At 34.2% G+C, this 20,797-nt stretch overlaps 1 protein-coding gene across 3 annotated transcripts in view; it reads left to right on the top strand.

Moving 5' to 3' along the window:
- The window catches only part of KIF3A (kinesin family member 3A), an 82,956-nt gene that overhangs the window by 51,699 nt on the left and 10,460 nt on the right, over positions 1-20,797 (top strand). The window contains exons 6-11 of one of the 3 annotated variants that reach the window (XM_040241828.1): positions 8,307-8,446; positions 8,843-9,040; positions 9,560-9,734; positions 14,540-14,638; positions 16,281-16,352; positions 18,423-18,431. In XM_040241828.1, coding sequence (XP_040097762.1) covers positions 8,307-8,446; positions 8,843-9,040; positions 9,560-9,734; positions 14,540-14,638; positions 16,281-16,352; positions 18,423-18,431 — 693 coding nt within the window. The remainder of the gene's footprint in view (positions 1-8,306; positions 8,447-8,842; positions 9,041-9,559; positions 9,735-14,539; positions 14,639-16,280; positions 16,353-18,422; positions 18,432-20,797) is intronic. The other 2 variants (XM_040241829.1, XM_040241831.1) reach the window with 2 other exon arrangements.

The raw sequence follows: 20,797 nt of genomic DNA, 5'->3' as shown, positions 1-20,797 counted from the left end.
GCTCACACCAATGGACAGATCATCAAAACAGAAAATTAATAGGAAACAAAAGTCTTAAATGATGCATTAGATGAGATGGATCTCATAGATGTCTTCAGGACATTCCATCCAAATGCAGAAGAATACACCTTCTCAAGTGCACATGGAATATTCTCCAGGATAGTCCACATCTTGGGTCACAAATCAAACCTCAGTAAATTTAAGAAAATTGAAATCATATCAAACATCTTCTCCGACCACAACGCTATGAGACCAGATATCAATTACAAGAAAAAAACTGTAAGAAACACAAACACATGGAGGTTAAATAACACATTTCTAAATAACCAACAAGTTACTGAAGAAATCAAAAGGGAAATAAAAAAATTTCTAGAAACAAATGACAATGAAAACGTGACAACTCAAAACCTGTGGGATGCAGCAAAAGCAGTCCTAAGAGGGAAGTTTACAGCAATACAATCCTACCTCAAGAAACAAAAACATAGACTAGACAACCTAACTTTACTCCTAAAACAACTGGAAAAAGAACAAACAACTCTCCCAAAATTAGTAGAAGGAAAGAAGTCATAAAGATCTGAGCAGAAATAAATGAAATAGAAAGGAAAGACACAATAGTAAAGATTAATAGAAGCTGGTTCTTTGAGAAGATAAACAAAATTGACAAACCTTTAGCCAGACTCATCAAGAAAAAAGAAGAATCAAATCAACAAAATTAGAAATAAAAAAGGAGAGGTTAGAACAGACAATGCAGGAATACAAAGGATTATAACAGACTATTATGAACAACTATATGGCAATAAAATGGATAACCTGTAAGAAAGGGACAGGTTCTTAGAAAAGTTCAATCTTTCAAGATAGAACCAGGAAGAAACAGAAATTATGAACAACCCAATTACAAGCACTGAAATTGAAGCTGTGATCAAAAATCTCCCAAAAAACAAAAGCCCAGGACCAGATGGCTTCACAGGAGAATTCTGTCAAACATTTAGAGAAGAGCTAATGCCTATCCTTCTAAAACTCTTTGAAGAAATTGCAGAGGAAGGAACACTTCCAGACTCATTCTACAAGGCCACCATCACCCTGATACCAAAACCAGACAAAGACAACACCAAAAAAGAAAGCTATAGGCCAGTATCACTGATGAACATAAATGTAAAAATCCTCAACAGAATTTTAGCAAACAGAATTCAGCAACACATCAGAAAGCTCATACAGTATGTATGATCAAGTTGGGTTTATTCCAGGAGTCCAAGGATTCTTCATATATGCAAATCAATCAATGTGATACACCATATTAACAAATTGAAAGATAAAAACCATATTATAATCTCAATAGATGCAGAAAAAGCCTTTGACAAAATTCACCACCCGTTGTTGATTAAATCTCTTCCAGAAATGGGCATAGAAGGAACCTACCTTAACACAGTAAAGGGTATATATGAGAAGCCTACAGCAAACGTTATTCTCAATGGTGAAAAACTGAAAGCATTCCCCCGAAGATCAGGAACAAGACAAAGGTGTCCACTTTGACCACTATTACTCAACATAGTTCTGGAAGTCCTAACTACAGCAATCAGAGAAGGAAAAAAAGGAATCCAGATTGGAAAAGAAGTAAAACTCTCACTGTGTGCAGATAACATGATACTGTACATAGAAAACCCTAAAGATAGTATCAGAAAATTACTAGAGCTCATGAGTGAATTTAGCAAAGTTGCAAGATACAACATCAATACACAGAAATCACTTATGTTTCTATATACTACCAATGAAAAATCAGAAATTAAGGAATCAATCCCATTCACCATTGCAATAAAAAGTATTAAATATGTAGGAATAAACTTACCTAAGGAGACAAAAGAACTGTATACAGAAAATTATAAGACACTGATGAAAAAATCAAAGACAGCATAAACATGGAGAGATATTCCATGTTCCTGGGTAGGAAGAATCAATATTGTGAAAATGACTATACTGCCAAATGCAATTACAGATTCAGTGCAATCCCTCTCAAATTACCCAATGGCATTTTTCACAGAACTAGAACAAAAAATTTCACAATTCATATGGAAACACAAAAGACCCCAAATAGCTAAAGCAGTCTTGAGAAAGAAGAATGGAGCTGGAGGAATCAACCTTCCTGACTTCAGACTATGCTACAAAGCTACAGTCATCAAGACAGTACTGGAACAAAAACAGAAATACAGACCAATGGAACAAGATAGAAAGCCCAGAAATAAACCCATGCACCTATGGGTACCTTACGTTTTACAAAGGAGGCAAGAATATACAATGGGACAAAGACAGCCTCTTTGATAAATGGTGCTGGGAAAACTGGACAGCTGCATGTCAAAGAATGAAATTAGAACACTTCCTAACACCATACATGATAAACTCAAAATGGATTAAAGACCTAAATATAAGACCAGAAACTATAAAACTCTTAGAGGAAAATATAGGCAGAACACTTGATGACATAAAGCAAGATCCTTTATGACCCACCTCCTAGAGTAAGGGAAATAAAAACCAAAGTAAATAAGTGGGGCCTGATTAAACTTAAAAGCTTTTGCACAGCAAAGGAAAGTATAAGCAAGGTGAAAAGACAACCCTCAGAATGGGAGAAAATAATAGCACATGAAACAACTGACAAAGGATTAATTTCCAAAATATACAAGCAGCTCACACAGCTCAATGCTAGAAACTCAACCCAATCAAAAAGTGGGCAAAACACCTAAACAGCCATTTCTCCAAAGAAGACATACAGAAGGCTAACAAACACATGAAAAGATGCTCAACATCGCTCATTATCAGAGAAATGCAGATCAAAACCACAATGAGATATCACCTCTCACCAGTCAGAATGGTCGTTATCAAAATATCTACAAACAGTAAACGCTGGAGAGGGTGTGCAGAAAAGGGAATGCTCTTGCATTGTTGGTGGGAATGTAAATTGATATAGCCCCTACGGAAGATGGTATGGAGATTCCTTAAAAAACTGGGAATAAAACCACCATATGACCCAGCAATCCCACTCCTAGGCATATACCCTGAGGAAACCAGGGTTGAAAAAGACACGTGTATCCCATTGTTCATTGCAGCACTATTTACAATAGTTAGAACATGGAAGCAACCTAGATGTCCATTGACAGATGAATGGATAAAGAAGTTGTGGTACATATACACAATGGAATATTACTCAGCCATAAAAGGAGTGCATTTGAGTCAGTTCTGATGATGTGGGTGAGCCTAGAACCTATTATACAGAGTGAAGTGAGCCAGAAAGAAAGATAAATATCGCATTCTAATGCACATGTAAGGAATCTAGAAAAATGGTACTGAAGAATTTATTTATAGGGCAGCAGTGGAGAAACAGACTTAGAGAACAGACTTATGGACATGGGGACAGGGGAGGAGAGGGTGAGATATATGGAAAGAGTAACATGGAAACTTACACTACCATATGTAAAATATAGCCAACAGAAATTTGCTGTATGTCTCAGGAAGCTCAAACAGGGGCTCTGTATCAATCTAGAGGGGTGGGATGGGGAGGGAGATGGGAGGGAGGTTCAAAACGGCTGACTCATGTTGAGGTTGACAGAAAACAACAAAATTCTGTTAAGCAGTTATCCTTCAATTAAAAATATATATATTGAGCAACTTAAAAAAAAAAGATACATGCAACCTAGTATTCATGGCATTAATATTCACAATATCCAAGACTTGGAAACAACTTAAATATCCATTGACAGATAAATGGATAAAAAGTATGTGGGATGTGTGTGTTTGTAAATTAATATGTGTGTGTATATACTGATATATATATATATTTATGTGGTATATAAAGTAATACATGTATGTATATATTAACACACGCATGTACACACAATACATAAAGCATGTACATATTAATATGATATGTAAATATATGATATATGATATATCATATGATATATAAGAATCTATATATATCTATATACATATAATGTGATATGTGCATATAATGTGTGTGTGCATACTAAGTTGTTTCTGTCATGTCTGACTGCAACCCCATGGACCATAGCCTGCCAGGCTCCTCTGTGTATGGATTCTTTAGTCAGGAATATTTGAGTGGGTTACGTGTCCTTCTCCAGGGGATCTTCCTGACCCAGGGATTGAACCTGTGTCTCTCATATCTCCTGCATTGGCAGGTGGGTTCTTTACCACTAGTGCCATCTGGGAAACTCAGTTACTCAGACACAAAAAAGAGTGAAATAGTGCCGTTTGTAGCCATATGGATGGACCTAGAGATTTTCATAGTAAGTGAAGTAAGTTAGAAAGACAAACACCATGTAATATGACTTATATGTGGGATCTAAAATACAGCACAAATGGACATATCTATGAAAACAGAAACAGACTCATAGATACAGAGAACAGACCTAGTGATTGCCAAGGAGGAGGAGAGAGGGTGGTGGGGAGGAAGATTGGGATCAGTTTTTCTGTATCATCTTGAAAACAAAAAACATTTCATTTTATATTCTAAACTAAACATTTTGACAAAAATTACAGCAATGGAAGTGTTTAGTTTTATTTCCATTATGTGACATATCATTAGGTTGGGTATTGAATCTACTCAATTGCTGCAAGCTCTTCTCTCCTAGGCACTGTAAAATTTAATGTAGGTCACTTTTGATACAATGTCTGTCATATTGGTTTGTTTTCATAACCAGAAAGAGAGAAAAATCATAATCATAAGTAGCATGCTTTACTTATATTGCAAAAAGAATAGGTATTAAAATATTAAATATGACTTTCAAATTAGACTTCCTCTCCAAATTAAAACACTGCTCTAGTTTGATTGGATAATCACATAGCTATAAAACTATTTCTATCCTTTCATAAGGTAGTTCCAGTTTAAAAAATACATCCCATGGATATAATTCTAAAGAGAAAAAAGGTATCTGCTCAAAGATGCTCATAATAGTTTCCTTTATAAAATATAACTAGGAAGCAATTCCAAATATCTATCAGCAAGACAATAACAAAATCAATTTTAGTAAAAATTTTAAGTTGTTTTTAACATGGAAATATATGTAGAGATAATGTTAAGTGCAAAAAAATTAACAAGATAAAATAAGACCTATGCTGTGGAACCCTAAAATCCTAAATATTGATGCTTTCAAAGTGCTGCACTCAATATGCCAGCAGTTTTGGAAAACTCAGTGGCCACAGGACTAGAAAAGGTCAGTTTTCATTCCAATCCCAAAGAAAGGCAATGCGAAAGAATGTTCAGACTACTGCACAATTGTACTCATCTCACACGCTAGCAAAGTAATGCTCAAAATTTTCCAAGCAGGGTTTCAAGAGTACATGAACTGAGAATTTCCAGGTGTTCAAGCTGGATTTAGAAAAGGCAGAGGAACTAGAGATCAAATTGCCAACATCCGTTGGATCATAGAGGAGGCAAGAGAGTTCCAGGGAAACTTCTGCTTTATTGACTATGCCAAAGCCTCTGACAGTGTGGATCACAACAAACTGTGGAAAATTCTTCAAGAGATGGGAGTACCAGACCACCTTACCTGCCTCCTGAGAAATCCATATGCAGGTCAAGAAGCAACAGTTAGAACAGGACATGGAGCAACAGACTGGTTCCAAATTGGGAAAGGGTACGTCAAGGCTGTATATTGTCACTGTGCTTACTTAACTTTGATGCAGACATCAATGTGAAATGCCGGGCTGGATGAAGCACAAGCTTGAATCAAGATTGGTGGGAGAAATATAAATAACCTCAACGCAGTGACACCACCCTTATGGCAGAAAGTGAAGAGGAGCTGAAGAGCCTCTTGATGAAAGTGAAAAAGGAGAGTGAAAAAGTTGGCTTAAAACTCAACATTCAAAAAAATGAAAATCATGGCATCCAGTCCCATCACTTCATGGCAAATAAATGGGGAAACAGTGAAAACAGTGACAGACTTTATTTCTTGGGCTCCAGAATCACTGCAGACGGGGACTGCAGCCATGAAATTAAAAGATGCTTGCTCCTTGGAAGAAAAGTTATGACAAACCTAGGCAGTGTATTAAAAAGCAAGGCATTACTTTGCCGAGAAAGGTCCGTTTAGTCAAAGCTATGGTTTTTCCAGTAGCTATGTATGGATGTGGGAGTTGGACCATAAAAAAAGCTGAGCACTGAAGAATTGATGCTTTTGAACTGTGGTGTTGGAGAAGACCTTGAGAGTCCCTTGGACTGCAAGGAGATCCAACCAGTCCATCCTAAAGGAGATCAGTCCTGAGTGTTCATTGGAAGGACTGATGATGAAGCTGAAACTCCCAATACCTGATGTGAAGAACTGACTCATTGGAAAAGACTCTGATGCTCGGAAAGACTGAAGGCAGGAAGAAAAGGGGAAGACAGAGGATGAGATGGTTGGACAGCATCACCAGCTTGATGGACGTGAGTTTGAGTAAGCTCTGGGAGTTGGTGATGGACAGGGAGTTGGTGATGGCGTGCTGCATTCCATAGGGTTGCAGAGTCAGACATGACTGAGTGACTGAACTGAATTGACGCTGTGGAAATATGTATAGTGTGTTTCTTCTGATTAGATGATTTGAAGTGATGTTAGATTTATTTGTTTTTTATATCGTGGAAAAATTCATAAATTTGATTTTTAAAAATTCATGATTTGAAAGAAAATAGAAAAAGATTATGTACGAGGAGTCACAAATCCTCCCATTTTCCCTCACTGATTTCCATTTACGTTCTTTCATTGAGCTTTACTTTTCATTATCTATGCAATTTACATTCTAGTTATCTGACTTCTAATATAGCTATTTGCTGATAAAGAGTACCCTTTTAATGTTTAAATTTTAAAATCACAGCTGGCCTGTACATGAATGTATAGCAGGAAAATAATTTTGGTGTTGGATGAAATTAACATATTGCTTTTAAAATACTTTGGAATTTAAGGAAAAAACCCATACATGCCCACTATGAAAAACAGAGCATCTTTTTTATTTATTTATTTTACTTTACAATATTGTTTTGGTTTTTGCCGTACATTGACATGAATCCGCCACGGGTGTACATGTGTTCCCCATCCTGAACCCCCCTCCCACCTCCCTCCCCATCCCATCCCTCTGGATCATCCCAGTGCACCAGTCCTGAAGCACCCTGTATCATGCATCGAACCTGGACTGGCGATTCGTTTCACGTATGATATTTTACATGTTTCATTGCTGTTCTTCCATATCATCCCGCCCTCGCTCTCTCCCACAGAGTCCAAAATTCCATTCTATACATCTCTGTCTCTTGCTGTCTCGCATACAGGGTTATTGTTACCATCTTTCTAAATTCCATATATATGCGTTAGTATACTGTATTGGTGTTTTTCTTTCTGGCTTACTTCACTCTGTATAATAGGCTCCAGTTTCATCCACCTCATTAGAACTGATTCAAATGTATTCTTTTTAATGGCTGAGTAATACCCCATTGTGTATATGTACCACAGCTTTCTTATCCGTTCGTCTGCTGATGGACATCTAGGTTGCTTCCATGTCCTGGCTATTATAAACAGTGCTGTGATGAACATTGGGGTACACATGTCTCTTTCTATTCTGGTTTCCTCGGTGTGTATGCTCAGCAGTGGGATTGCTGGGTCATATGGAAAGCATCTTTTTGTTTGCACAATATATTCATGTAAAACATTTATACACACTGAAATTCTTACCATATTTTGAATGGATGCTTGTGTTTTACAGAAATGAGATATACTCTATACTCCTAACTTTTTTCTCTCTAGTTCATATGTTTTGGGTATCTTTCCATGTCATTAAGATCTACCTTATTTTTTTAAGAGACTGCTTCGTCATATATAGTCTGACTATTCTATTAACATAATTGATTAACTGCTGCCCTATTGTTTTTGATGTCTTGCTGTTGCAAACGGTTTTACCTTGACGATTTTTGTTATCATCTAATGTATATATGAAAGTATTCCTGTGATTGTTTCCCAGAATGTACCTTTTAGAGACAGCTGAAACAGAAGTTTATTTTTTGAACTATTTAACGTATATTTTAAAGTCAGTTAATTTTTTAAGCCATTAATACATGAAATTAAGTATTTTGTCCTAAAAGTACCTCTTTAATGTGAAAAAATTAGTTTTTTGTTAGCAACATAAATGTCAGAAATTTCATAGCTAAATACACCTAAGCTTTTGTGTTTAAACCATGTTCTCTGGCTTTTGGCTGTGATGAAATTTAGTATTTTGGATATTATTTTTGGAGGCATTCCCTGTTGTTAATAGTTTTAAAGAGTTTCCTTCTTTTATTCAAGGTTCTGTTGGTGCAACTAATATGAATGAACATAGTTCCCGTTCCCATGCCATCTTTACAATTACTATAGAATGCAGTGAGAAAGGTGTTGATGGCAACATGCATGTCAGGATGGGGAAGCTTCATCTTGTAGATCTTGCTGTAAGTAAGAGGATGCTAGTTAAGAATAATTCTGGTAGTTTCTTTTTATTTTATAAATGAGTAATAACTCAAAAGTTATTAGGAGTGATTTTATATATATATATAAGTTTTATATGTGTGTTTAACTTACTATTAATTATGGACTGTTTCTAACCTATACAAACAAAGAATAGTATAATTTTCCATATACTCATCACCCAACTTTAATAGTTATCAGTTCATGTCCAGTTCTATTTCTTCTCTACCCTTAGCCACTTCCCTTCCAGTATTATTTTGAAGTGAATTCCAGATATCATTAGAGTTTTTACTGTTAAAATACTTTTTTTTTTTTAACTTTGGGAAGAATATTCTGTATTTTTTTGTTTTAGCTTTACTTCTGTCTCTGTTTATTGCTAGGGTTCAGAAAGACAAGCAAAAACTGGAGCTACTGGACAGCGCCTAAAAGAAGCTACAAAAATCAATCTTTCGCTTTCCACCCTTGGTAATGTTATTTCTGCCTTGGTTGATGGAAAAAGCACTCATGTGCCTTATCGTAACTCTAAGTTGACTCGTCTTCTTCAGGATTCCTTAGGAGGAAATTCAAAAACCATGATGGTAAGACTTAATTGGTGGTTTAGTTACCATCAGGAAAATTTTAAGATTCTGATTTATGCCAGCAATTGATATTCATAACATGTTAAAAACTATCGATTATTTTACTTTTTAAAATTTGTGGTTAATTTTTTAGCACATCATGTGTGCTAGCCTATAATTGGATTGTTTGGAAACCCATGGGGTGATGCCCTCTTTTTCACAGCCAGAGTGGAAATATGTTCCAGAATTCTTTGATATATTCATAACGGTAGTATTAATTTTAAGTGTGTTGGAACGTCCCTGGTAGTCCAGTGAGTGATTAAGACTTCGTGCTTCCATTGCAGGGGATGCTGCAGTTTCCATCCCTGGTCAGGGAAGTAGGATCATGCATGCCATGCAGCGTGGCCAAAATAAAAATAAGTTTTAAAAATTAAAATGTAATAATAAAAATAATATTATAAATATTATTTGTTTATAAAAATAAAGTTTTTTAACTGTATCATGTGTACAGCAAAATGTTTTGTGTTCCTAATTCAACAGTGTGCAAATATTGGGCCAGCAGATTACAATTATGATGAAACCATCAGTACATTGCGGTATGCTAATCGTGCTAAGAATATTAAAAATAAAGCTAGAATTAATGAAGATCCAAAGGATGCTTTGCTTCGTCAGTTTCAGAAGGAAATAGAAGAACTGAAAAAAAAGCTTGAAGAAGGTAACATTTTCTTGAAAATATTAATCTTAATGTTGGTTAAAAATGTGTTTTATGTGTTTTTAACCAATAAGTGTTCTAATAAAACCACCTATTAAAAATTCTCTGAACCTCTGATATTGATGTTCAAGGGAATATTTTTGCAAAGTAACTTGCTACTTATATTATTAAGCATTTTCACATTAAGCTCAAGTAAACTTATGTAATATTTGTACAGTGATTTAAAAATTCATTTGATTTAAACCTCCATCTCAGTGCTCTTTGTAAAGATTTCATATGATCACTTATTAAACAAGTTTTTGATTCTCTCTATATGAGTGAGTTCTACCATATATGTAGTTAGTTATTATGACCAGAGTTCTTTGTAATAGATGTCAGGCACTATTATTTGAAGTAAATAAAGCAATCACAGAGTTATGGGTAAACCTAGTTCAGTTGCCAAGTTGCATTCCACTCCTTGCAACCCCATGAACTGCAGCACATCAGGCTTCCCTGTCCACTGTCTTTTGGAGTTTCCTCAAATTCATGTTCACTGAGTCAGTGATGCTGTCTAACCATCTCATCCTCTGCTGCCCCCTTCAGTCTTTCCCAGCATCAGGGTCTTTTCCAGTGAGTTGGCTCTTTACATCAGGTGGCCAAATTATTGGAGCTTCAGCATCAGTCCTTCCAATGAGTATTCAGGGTTTGTTTCCTTTAAGATTGACTGGTTTGATCTCCTTGCAGTCCAGAGTCCTATCAAGAGTCTTCTCCAGCACCACAGTTTTTTATGGTCCAACTCTTCAATCCATAAATGACTACTGGAAAAACCATAGCTTTGACTATGTGGAACTTGGTTGGCAAAGTGATACCTCTGCTTTTGTAGCTCTGCTTTTTCATATGCTGTTGAGATTTGTCATAGCTTTCCTTCCAAGGAGCAAGTGTCTTTTAATTTCATGGCTATAGTCACCATCTACAGTGATTTTGGAATCCAAGAAAATAAAATTTGTCACTGTTTCCACTTTCTCCCCTTGTATTTGTCATGAAGTGATGGGACGAGATGCCATGATCTTAGTTCTTTTAATGTTGAGTTTTAAGCCAGCTTTTTCACTCTCCTCTTCCACCATCATCAACAGTCTCTTTAGTTCCTCTTCACTTTCTGCCATTAGAGTGGTATCATCTGCATATCTGAGGTTGTTGAAACTTCTCCCAGCGATCTTGATTCCAGCTTGTGATTCATCCAGCCCAGCATTTCGCATGATATACTCTGCGTAGAAGTTAAATAAACAAAGTGACAATGTACAGCCTTGTTGTACTTCCTTCCCAGTTTTGAACCAGTCAGTTATTTTGGTTCTAACTGTTTCTTCTTGACCTGCTTCCAAGTTTCTCAGGAGGCGGGAAAGGTGGTCTGGTATTCCCATCTCCTTAAGAATTTTCCACAGTTGTGATCCACACAAACAAAGGCTCTAACATAATCGGTGCATTGACTGCTCATGTAAACCTAGTTTACTATAAGTAAAAATTGATTGCATGGCCTTGAAAATATGCTTTCATATTTAAATTTGAACATGAGATTCTATTTTGGAAATCCTTTCCTAACAAGATATAATGTTAGATGTTTAGAAAATTTGAAGACCTTGTCATGAGGGTGAGAAATTTACCAACCATTGTTAGGTGGTCAGTAACTCCCTGAATCTTCATGCTATGAACTAGCTGGCACAGGGCTCCTTTACATACCTGGTGAATAAAGGGCTTTGAAATTGCCTCTCTCCAGTCTATGGGGAAACTGGTTAAATCAGATGTAAAATCCAGATCCAGACATCACAAACATTTGAAGAAGGTGCTGATTCAATAAATTTGAGTAAGATTATTGAGGAAGAGCTATAATTTAGCTGCCTCTTAGATAATGGAATTTGGTATTTTAACTGTGACCACTAGGTGGTATTTATAGTCAGTATGTTTCAAAGATGTAAAATTTCTTAGATTTGTTAGTATTGAGTTCATACCTTTATATTTCTGACCCAGTTTTTACATTTTAAAAATTGTGGTAAAATATATAATACATAACATAAAATTTACCATTTTAAGTATTTTTGTGTTAAGTTCTGTGGCAATAAGTACATTGGCAGTGTTCTGCAGCTGTCACCACCATCCATCTCCAGGACTTTTTAATAATCCCAAGATGAACCTGTCTCTGTACCCATTAACTGCTAAACCCCCATCCCTCTCTCTCCCCCAACCCCTGGTAACTGTTATTCTACTTTCTGTCTCCATGAATTTGACTATTCTAAGTACCCTGTATAAGTAGAATCATACAATATGTTTCCTTTTGTGTCTTATTTTACTTAGCATAAGGTCCTCAGTAGTCATCCATATTGTGGCATGAGTCAGAATTTTCTTCCATGTTTCTTTTTATCCTTCCATCTGCTGATGTATACTTGGGTTGCTTCTACCTTTTGACTATTGGGAATAATGGTGTTATGAATGTGGGTGTACAAATACCTGTTCGAGTCCTTGCTTTCAGTTCTTTTGGATATATATCCAGAGGTGAAGTTGCTAGATATATGGTAATGCTAACTTTATTTTTAATGAACTTCATTTTATTTACACTCTTAGGACATTTCTTATAGTCCAGTTAATAGAGTTGATCATAGGAGTAATCTAAAAATAGGCAAAAATATTAAAAGAATAACTTTTAAACTTTTATTTCAAAATAATTTTAGGTTTATAGAAAACTCACAAGTATAGCAAGGAGAGTTCCTATGTACCTATTACCCAGCTTCTCCTGATATGAACATCGTACGTAATCATGTAAGATGATTATCATACCAGGAAATTTACAGTGATACAGACTTATTAACTAATCCATAGATTCTTACTAGAATTTTGACAGTTTCCTCTTTACTGCCCTTTTTTTGTAGTTCAGGATCCAGTTATAGATCATGCATTGCATTTATTGATAGTTGTCATGTCTGTTTAATTTCCTTCAGTCTCTGATTCCTCAGTCTTTGTAATCATGACATTTTTGAAGAGTATTGGTCATATATTTGTAGAATGTTCCTCAATTTGAATTTATCTGTAGTTTTCTCATAATTATTCTGCAAATTTTCACCACTGAAAGATCCCCTGGAGAAGGGAAAGGGTACACACTCCAGTATTCTGGCCTGGAGAATTCCATGGACCGTATAGTCCATGGGGTTGCAAAGAGTCAGACACGACTGAGTGACTTTGACTTTCACTTCTCATAATTATTCTGCAGATTCTCTCCACCATAAATTTATTTTATTATTTCCTTTGTAATTTATATCTTGTGGAGATATACTTTTGACATTATACAAAACTTCTGTTTCTCATCATACTTTTCTTCCACTAATTTTAGCATCCAACAGTAGTTCTGTGGATTTGCTCAGTGATAACGTTTTCTTCCCATTTTTCTTTCTAATGTTTAGTGTTCTGAATTTTAGTGTAAGGAAGATCAGTCTCCTCTCCCCTGTTTGTTTATTTTTTAATGTCAGTATGGACTCATGGGTATTTATTTTAGTCTGTGGGTTTATAATACAATAATAATATTGATTTTATTGTTCAAATTGTTCCAGCTTTGGCCATTAGGAGATCTTTCAGGGTAGTTCCTGTGTCCTTTCAGCATGCTATCATCAGTTTGCTTGCTTATCACTTCTTCATTTTCTGGCACCACGGGTGTTTGGGGCTCATTTTTATATTTTCCTTACCTTGTTCTTAAAATCATCTGTTTCTCCCTGGTTCCTTTCATTGGAGAATGGTATTTAGAAACCAAGATACAGGCATTAGGTATACTCATTGCTACCAGGGTGTTATTGTTTCCTGGACCTGAAGAAATATATGTTTAATGAATTTCTTCTCCCAAGACTCTGAATTCTTTCCACTTCTTGTTTTTTAGGCTCAACTGTTACGATTAGTGTATATTTTACTCCCTCCCAGCCAGTTATCTTTATTTTCCTAGACATTTCATATGTGGACAGTGGTAATTTTAAATAACTGCTTTGAAGGTGCCATAGTACTGATTTGCATTAATATTAGCTTTATAATTTCCTTTTTTAAAAATGTTTTTAAATTAACATATTTGTTGTACAAATAGCCCTTCTATTACTTGATGCAATATAGTCCTAAAAGTGGGATCATGTGTTAGATGACAGTTGTATGGCTCTTAAAATATAAAAAGGTTGAATAAATTATTTAAAATCTTAGAGATTTTCCTGGTGGTCCAGTGGATAAGACTCCATGCTCTCAATGCAAGGGGCCCAAGTTCGATATCTGATCAGGGAACTAAGATCCCACGTACTGCAACTAAGCCTATGCGCCATAACTACAGAGCCCACGTGCTCTAGAGCCTGCCAGCTGCCACTGGAGAAGCCTGCACATGGTAACGAAGACCCAGTGCAGCCAAAAAATAAAGAAGCAAAAGAAATGAGGCAGTGAGATGTGGCATTTATAAAAATAAATAAATGAAATCTTAAATAGAAAACTGAGGAAAAAATGCTTTCCAAAAGTGATCATATTTTTCAAACATTAAAATAATACCTCTAACATGTAACATTTAAAACTGTAAACTAATCAATCACTTGAAAGTTTAAATAGGTCAAGGTCTAACTTCTCTTTAGGAACTTTAAAAATAAAACCTCTGTGTATATCATATCTGTTTCTGAGGCTAACATATCTGATATACTCTTTAGGAATATTAAAATAAGGTTTGTTTAGCGCACAAAAACTTAATGAAGAAAGTTGATATAGGCGTTTCCTGAATAGGCAGTGACCTGGGACAGAATAAATATCATTGTATTAAATTTCTGTTCAAGGGGAAGAAATATCAGGCTCTGATATCAGCGGTTCAGAGGAAGAGGATGATGAAGAGGGTGAGGTTGGAGAAGATGGAGAGAAAAGGAAAAAAAGAAGGAGTAAGTTCATTTCAGTGTTCTAGAAATTAAATGAGATTGCTGCCTAATGATGGTTTAACATTCCTAAGGCTGTTGAGTACATGCTTTTTATTTTGCCATTTTTTAATTGTGGTAGCAGTTTGAACAGAGGATTTGCCATATACCTGGTTAACTTTGCATTATTTTTTCTTTCTATACTGATCTGTTATTTCTAGATGAATCAGTATACAGTATGTTCTAGTTTTTTATACTACTTAGAATTATAAAAATCTGTGATAGTGTATATTCCATTTTTAAATTTCATGTGGGATTTTAATGTGGGGACTTTTATCTGTGTTAGGAATCTGAATACTTTGGGAAGTTAAGATAATGTGAAATTTTTTCAAATATGATTAAGCTTTAGAAGTTATTGAATTTTTAATAAATTTGTAGAAGGATACTATTATATAACAGCATGTAAAATGTATTTTCTTTATAAAATGTACTGATCTGTTAACAGAGTGTTTTCCAAGTATCAATTAAAGCTGTATATTGTGATAAAGATATAGATGACAGTGCAAAAGAGAGAGACACATTATAATGACCTACATTTCAGATCTTTTTCTCTGAATATTTATTTCAGAACTCTCTTCCATTAATGTGGATCATTGTTTTCGAGCTGGTGCATATTTTGCTTGTCTTATTAAGATGTTCTTGCTGAAAATAACTCATCACTGTTTGATCAGGTGTCCCAAATTTAAAAGCCATAGAAAATCCTTCAAAAGGCAGGAAAAATATAATTTAGAGCAAGAGTTGGCAAGTAGTCTGCTGACCAAAATCAGCCCACCACCTGTTTTTATAAATGTAGTTTATTAAGCAGCCATGTTCATTTGTTTACATACAGTCTACAGCTGTCTTCACATGCATCTGTATGGCCTGTGAAGCCTAAAGCACTTATCTTCTGTTCCTTTACAGCAAGTGTTTGCTGATCCCTGATTCAGAGAAACGGTTTTGTGTCCATATCTATTTTTTCAGAGTAAGCTATTCAAAGCTAAGACAGATAATAGATTTGTTTTAAAATGAAAATTTGAATTTAGAAAAATGCTACTGCTTACTTACTGTATTAAAATATTTAATAGTAACATCTTCCTTCCAGGCTTAGAAATTTTCAAAATTTCAGTAAGCCTTCTAAAGTTCTGCTGTGAAACCTTGAACATGTATATCTGTTAGTTTGATGTTTTGGAGATGAAAGAGTGAAATTGGAGACATACCCAAACTGTTTGTATTAAAGGGTAATTTATCATTCCTATAACTTTAATTGTGCAGGACTTGAAAGCTCAGTTCTTTTAGTTTATCAGTGTAAATGGTTTAAATAGACTTACTTGTCACCAAGTGACTTATTTTTTATTGTTGTCATTCCAAACCTCTGAATTACTATACTTTAAGTGAATAGTGAGGTTTGCCTACAGTGGATACTTAAAGGAATACAGTTTCTAATTCCCCTGTATGGCTTTGTAATTAGAGAATACTACATAGACTGCCAAGACTGATTTTAAGGGAAAGTAAGTTTTGGTTCTTTAATACAAAACTTGATTGTCCTTTAAAATTCTTTCTCTGTGTATGTGTTCATTTTCTTGTTTCCTCTTTCTTTGGTTCCCGTTGGGCTCATTTCTTTGTCTTCCAGGCAGTAGCAGCAGCAGTAGTTCAGACTCCACATGTTCTGTCATAGAGAAACCTCTGGATAAGTTCTTGCCTAGTGAGTGGTAGCTCTTAAATTCTCTAACAGAGCTTTGGCTTTTCCATAACTCATGGGCTTCATTTGAGAAATGCTGCACCGCTCCCTGTCATGACTTAAAGAATATATGTTGGACTTCTCAGTAAAACAAAGCATGTGGTGATTTTTCCTCCCCTCTTCATTGCTTCCAGTTAACCATAATTGTTAAAACATATGCTTAAGCTTATGTTTGAGACAATGGAAGAGAGATTCATGCTTTTGCAGTTGAGATAATGTAAAGAGAGCTAGTAAGCTGTATAAGAGAATAACTTATGGTTCCTTTTCGTGTTTCATCATACATGCTAGTCAGTGTAAGGGACCTACCTATAAAAACAAAATTGTGAATTTCATACGGTACACATTATATTTGGAAGTACAGTGGTGCCCATTGTAACATATCTTGTAGTTAAAAAGATTTTATGCTTTGGTGTCCTATTCTTAGGGGTAACTTAAGACCAAAAGCTCCCAAATAAAGAAAAATGTAAACTTTGAAGCAAGTCAAGATAAATTGAATGGTATTTTATATCAAATGACCATTTATCTCTATTTCTAAATGACCTGATTGATTTTAAGAAACTTTCTATGTTATGATTAGAGAATTCAAATCCACAAGAAATTGTGCAGGATCTGTCTTGACTTATTTCAAACCTAAAGCTTTTTTCTTAAACCATAATTTAATCGATTATTTTGAAAAGTATTATTAATTTTATTTATATTTTAGTTTCAGAAGAGAAGAGAATTGATGCTTTCTTGTACTAGCTTGCAGCTTACTGCTTTTTAAAGCATTATCTATATATTCTTACCTTTCCAAAACTAATAACAAAAACATTTGGTTGTTGTTCTCATGCTTTTAGCTTTCTAGAGGAAGAATTATCAGAATATTAGGAATTATTTTCTCTACTGTTCTTATATTTTTTCAAGACAATTTTATAAGCTAACTCAAAAGACATGACGTTGCTTTAGAAACCATATAGAAATCTCATTTTGTATATTATACATTGCTAAATGTAAGAAAATATCTGAGTGGGAGGTACTATAATTTTCTGTTTTAAAATTTTACTTTAATTCTTGAAAAGTATTTACATGAAAATTTGTCCTGAAATGAGTTGGAGTTGAAGCAGTTGTAGTTACTCTGTGTGCCTAGTGTGTGATGCCAAGTTCTTTTGTTGCCCTGTGGGTATGTTGATGACGTGGAAAGACGGTTGCCCCAGCATGTGGTGCTGTGTGTAACATGTATGTACCTTCCTTTTTAAAAATATGAATGGCCCTTTTTTTTTAGGTGTTGTTTGCTTGAATCATCAGTTAATCATTTACTTCTGTAGAATCATTATAATTACCCGTAACAGTCTACTAATAGATTGAATGCAAGTTTGTTACTGTACAGGTGTACTTCACTTTATGCAATAAGCATTTCTTGAAAATGCTTATAAATCAAGTTGGGAAATCAGTTGTATTGGGAGAATCTCTGTCTTTAAAAATTATTTATTAAGTGCTTTTGTTAGTCACACGATCACTGCAAATTTCTCTAGTTTGTTTAGTTGGTTGAAGGTTTTGCGTTCGATTTTCTTAAAGGGGGGCACACCTGTAATGTATCCTTATTAGAGGTCATTGAATTGGGAAATTTTGAAAATGGACAGTGTGACCTTTGCTACTTTTAACTTACTAATTTTTAAAATTGGCTTTATTTCCTGTTTTGCTCTTTATATTACTTGCCAGGTCTTAGCAGGTTCCCAATTCCATGTCCTCCATTTTTGCTCACCTGTTATATTTGCAAGTTTGGGAGTCAAGGTTGATTAGAAATATGACTAAATTAATCTTACTATCCTTGCTTAAATTATCATCTCTGATTATGTTGAATATACTTTTCTTTTTGCATAAAACTGCTCTATTTCAGTTTGTATAATAATTTTACTCCTATACTTATACTATAAATAAATGCTATAATACATTTTTCTTTGTTTTACAAAAGAAATAATGTTTTTTTCTTTTTTCCTCTTCATCTCTGTGCATATGCTTCCTGTCTCCGATTTGCTTACTACTACTTGTTGAAAGATCAAGCAGGTTGGTGTGATTGATTTGCACTCCACGTGGTACAATTATTTAAACTATAGAGAACTTTGTTATTTAACCACATTACAATTTTTAATTCATTTTTTTACAAGGTAAGTATCTGTCTTGTATTTTAAAGTATCTTTCAGTTTGAGCTTTTTTTTAATTCCTTTTTTATTAAATTCTTTTTTAAAAAAACTTATTTCAGTTTTTATTAATGAAGGTATTAGGAACATTTTAGTTTCCAAATTATCTTCTTAAGGAAACAATTCTGAACTACAAGTTTTACATTGACAAACACATTGTATATTCTAGACCTAATTAACAAAATAAACAATAAAAATAAATGTATCACCAGAACTACATGGCATAATCATTTCTCTAAATTCTTAAAGACCTAGTAAGCCAAATTTTAGAAATATAAATGATTTCATATATGAGCATTTTTCTCCTTTTTTTAAAGCGAGGACTCAAATGCCTGGTTATGTATGGCCATGGATACTCATGTAATGGAAATGAAGTTAATTCAATTAACAGTTCCTAAAATTCTTCCCTTTAATTTTGCCTTGCTGAAGTCCACCTCAGTTTTGGTTAGAGGATGTGGTAGATGGGAATTAAAATATTATCACTCCTCTTTGGCTCAGTTAAATATGCTGTGGCATTAACATTCTTTTTAGATTTTTTTACCTAAAACTTTGTGTTAAATTTTTACAATTTTAGAAGTTTTTTTTTTTTTTTTTGGTTGGTTGGTTGGTTTGATTCATTAATATTTTTTTAAATCTTAAAAAAAAAAATCCAAACGTGACTTTTCATAATATCATGTTTTTAAGTGTCTTGTTGGAGTTGGTACATATTCACATTTAGCTTAAAATAAATACAATTCATCAGACTAATTCTGGCTAAAATAATATATTACTTAAATATCAGACTTTTGAAACTGAAACTATGTATATATGGTCATTTTTATGAAAATGCTGTGAGAACACAGTAAGATTTTTGCTGCTAAAACATCAGTTTGAAAATATTACCTGACTGATTTTGAATAAGTGAGGCAGTTCAGGTATAGTAGTAATTCATCAGTAGGCATGTGCTTTTGTTTCTCTACACATATTTATATTTTCTTATTTATCTGCTTTTTAATGCATTTGGAAACTATGTATTTTTAACTAACAACACAGTTGCAACCCTAGAAGCCTAAAAAAGGAATGTACGTGTGTTGACGGGACCATTTCCTCTATACACATACAGTTTTCATACGTACAATTTTTAACGTGTTTGCCATTTTTTCTTTACCATAGTTTTAGAGTCTAAAGGAAGTCATAATTATTTTAGTGCATACACTTACTTTATACCTGAACTTATACTTTCCCCCCTCAAATTTCTAAGAAATAGTTACTACTGATGGGAAATTCTTTCTAGGAATTCATTGGGAATAAGAGTTAAATTACTTCTTAATATTACTTTTTAGCAGTATAGTTCAGAGTGTTCAATACAGGTGATTGTGCCAAAAAAGCCAATAGAGTCAAGTCTATATCCTGACTTTGGGATGCAATGAATCACACCACACCAAAGCATGCATTTGGATCAGTGCTTTTGTTTACTCTTTTATTTAACTTATTCATCTTGTGGCTTTAGTTTGCTTTGGACTTATATTTCTGAAGAAGTGAAGGGTAATGTATTTTAAACCTTTGGGGGTTTTATATGATTTTAACCCAAAGAATTAAAGCCTGTGAATGATTCATCGTCTTGTGGTTCCTGAAAGAGTTTATTCAGATATATATATCTCCATCATCTTTATTTTTCAGTTCTCTTTCCTTGTCAGCATGTGGGGTTAGTTTTTGGGTGGAGACATTAACAGCTTATAAATTCTTTTACACTCTTCTGTGGTCCTTTGGGAAGGAAGTTAAGAATGACAGAAAGCTTTCAGGAGAGCCTCAGACCAGTTCTACGAAAAATTTGATTGTTTTTTCTGAAGGAAAGTACATTTCAAAGAAATGGTATTACCAGAAATGAATTATCTTTAATTCGGTTTCATAACGAGTTTAATAAGCTGGTTTTTCTTTTTTTATTTTTCATTTTAATTTCATGATTTTGAAATTCATTAAATCTTTAATGAACGTTTATTTTATATGTATATATATATATATATAAAACATTGTGTTAGGCATTATAATCAAAATAGTCATTTGGAAATTGTATTTCTAGCTGTATTGTTTGATAATATTTCTACTTATATTTCACACTTGAAATGTTTAATCTGACTTAGGGAGATTTAGGATCCTGAATTTGACATAATAAGTTTAGTTGTTCATTTAAGATTTGATAATATGTCATAACAGCTCAGCAACTAAAAAATGCCTGGTTAATTACTGTGTAAC

Source organism: Oryx dammah, unplaced genomic scaffold (genome assembly GCF_014754425.2).
Source record: "Oryx dammah isolate SB20612 unplaced genomic scaffold, SCBI_Odam_1.1 HiC_scaffold_5, whole genome shotgun sequence".
Classification (NCBI taxonomy): Eukaryota; Metazoa; Chordata; class Mammalia; order Artiodactyla; family Bovidae; genus Oryx; species Oryx dammah.
This window is presented reverse-complemented; position numbering and strand designations above follow the sequence as displayed.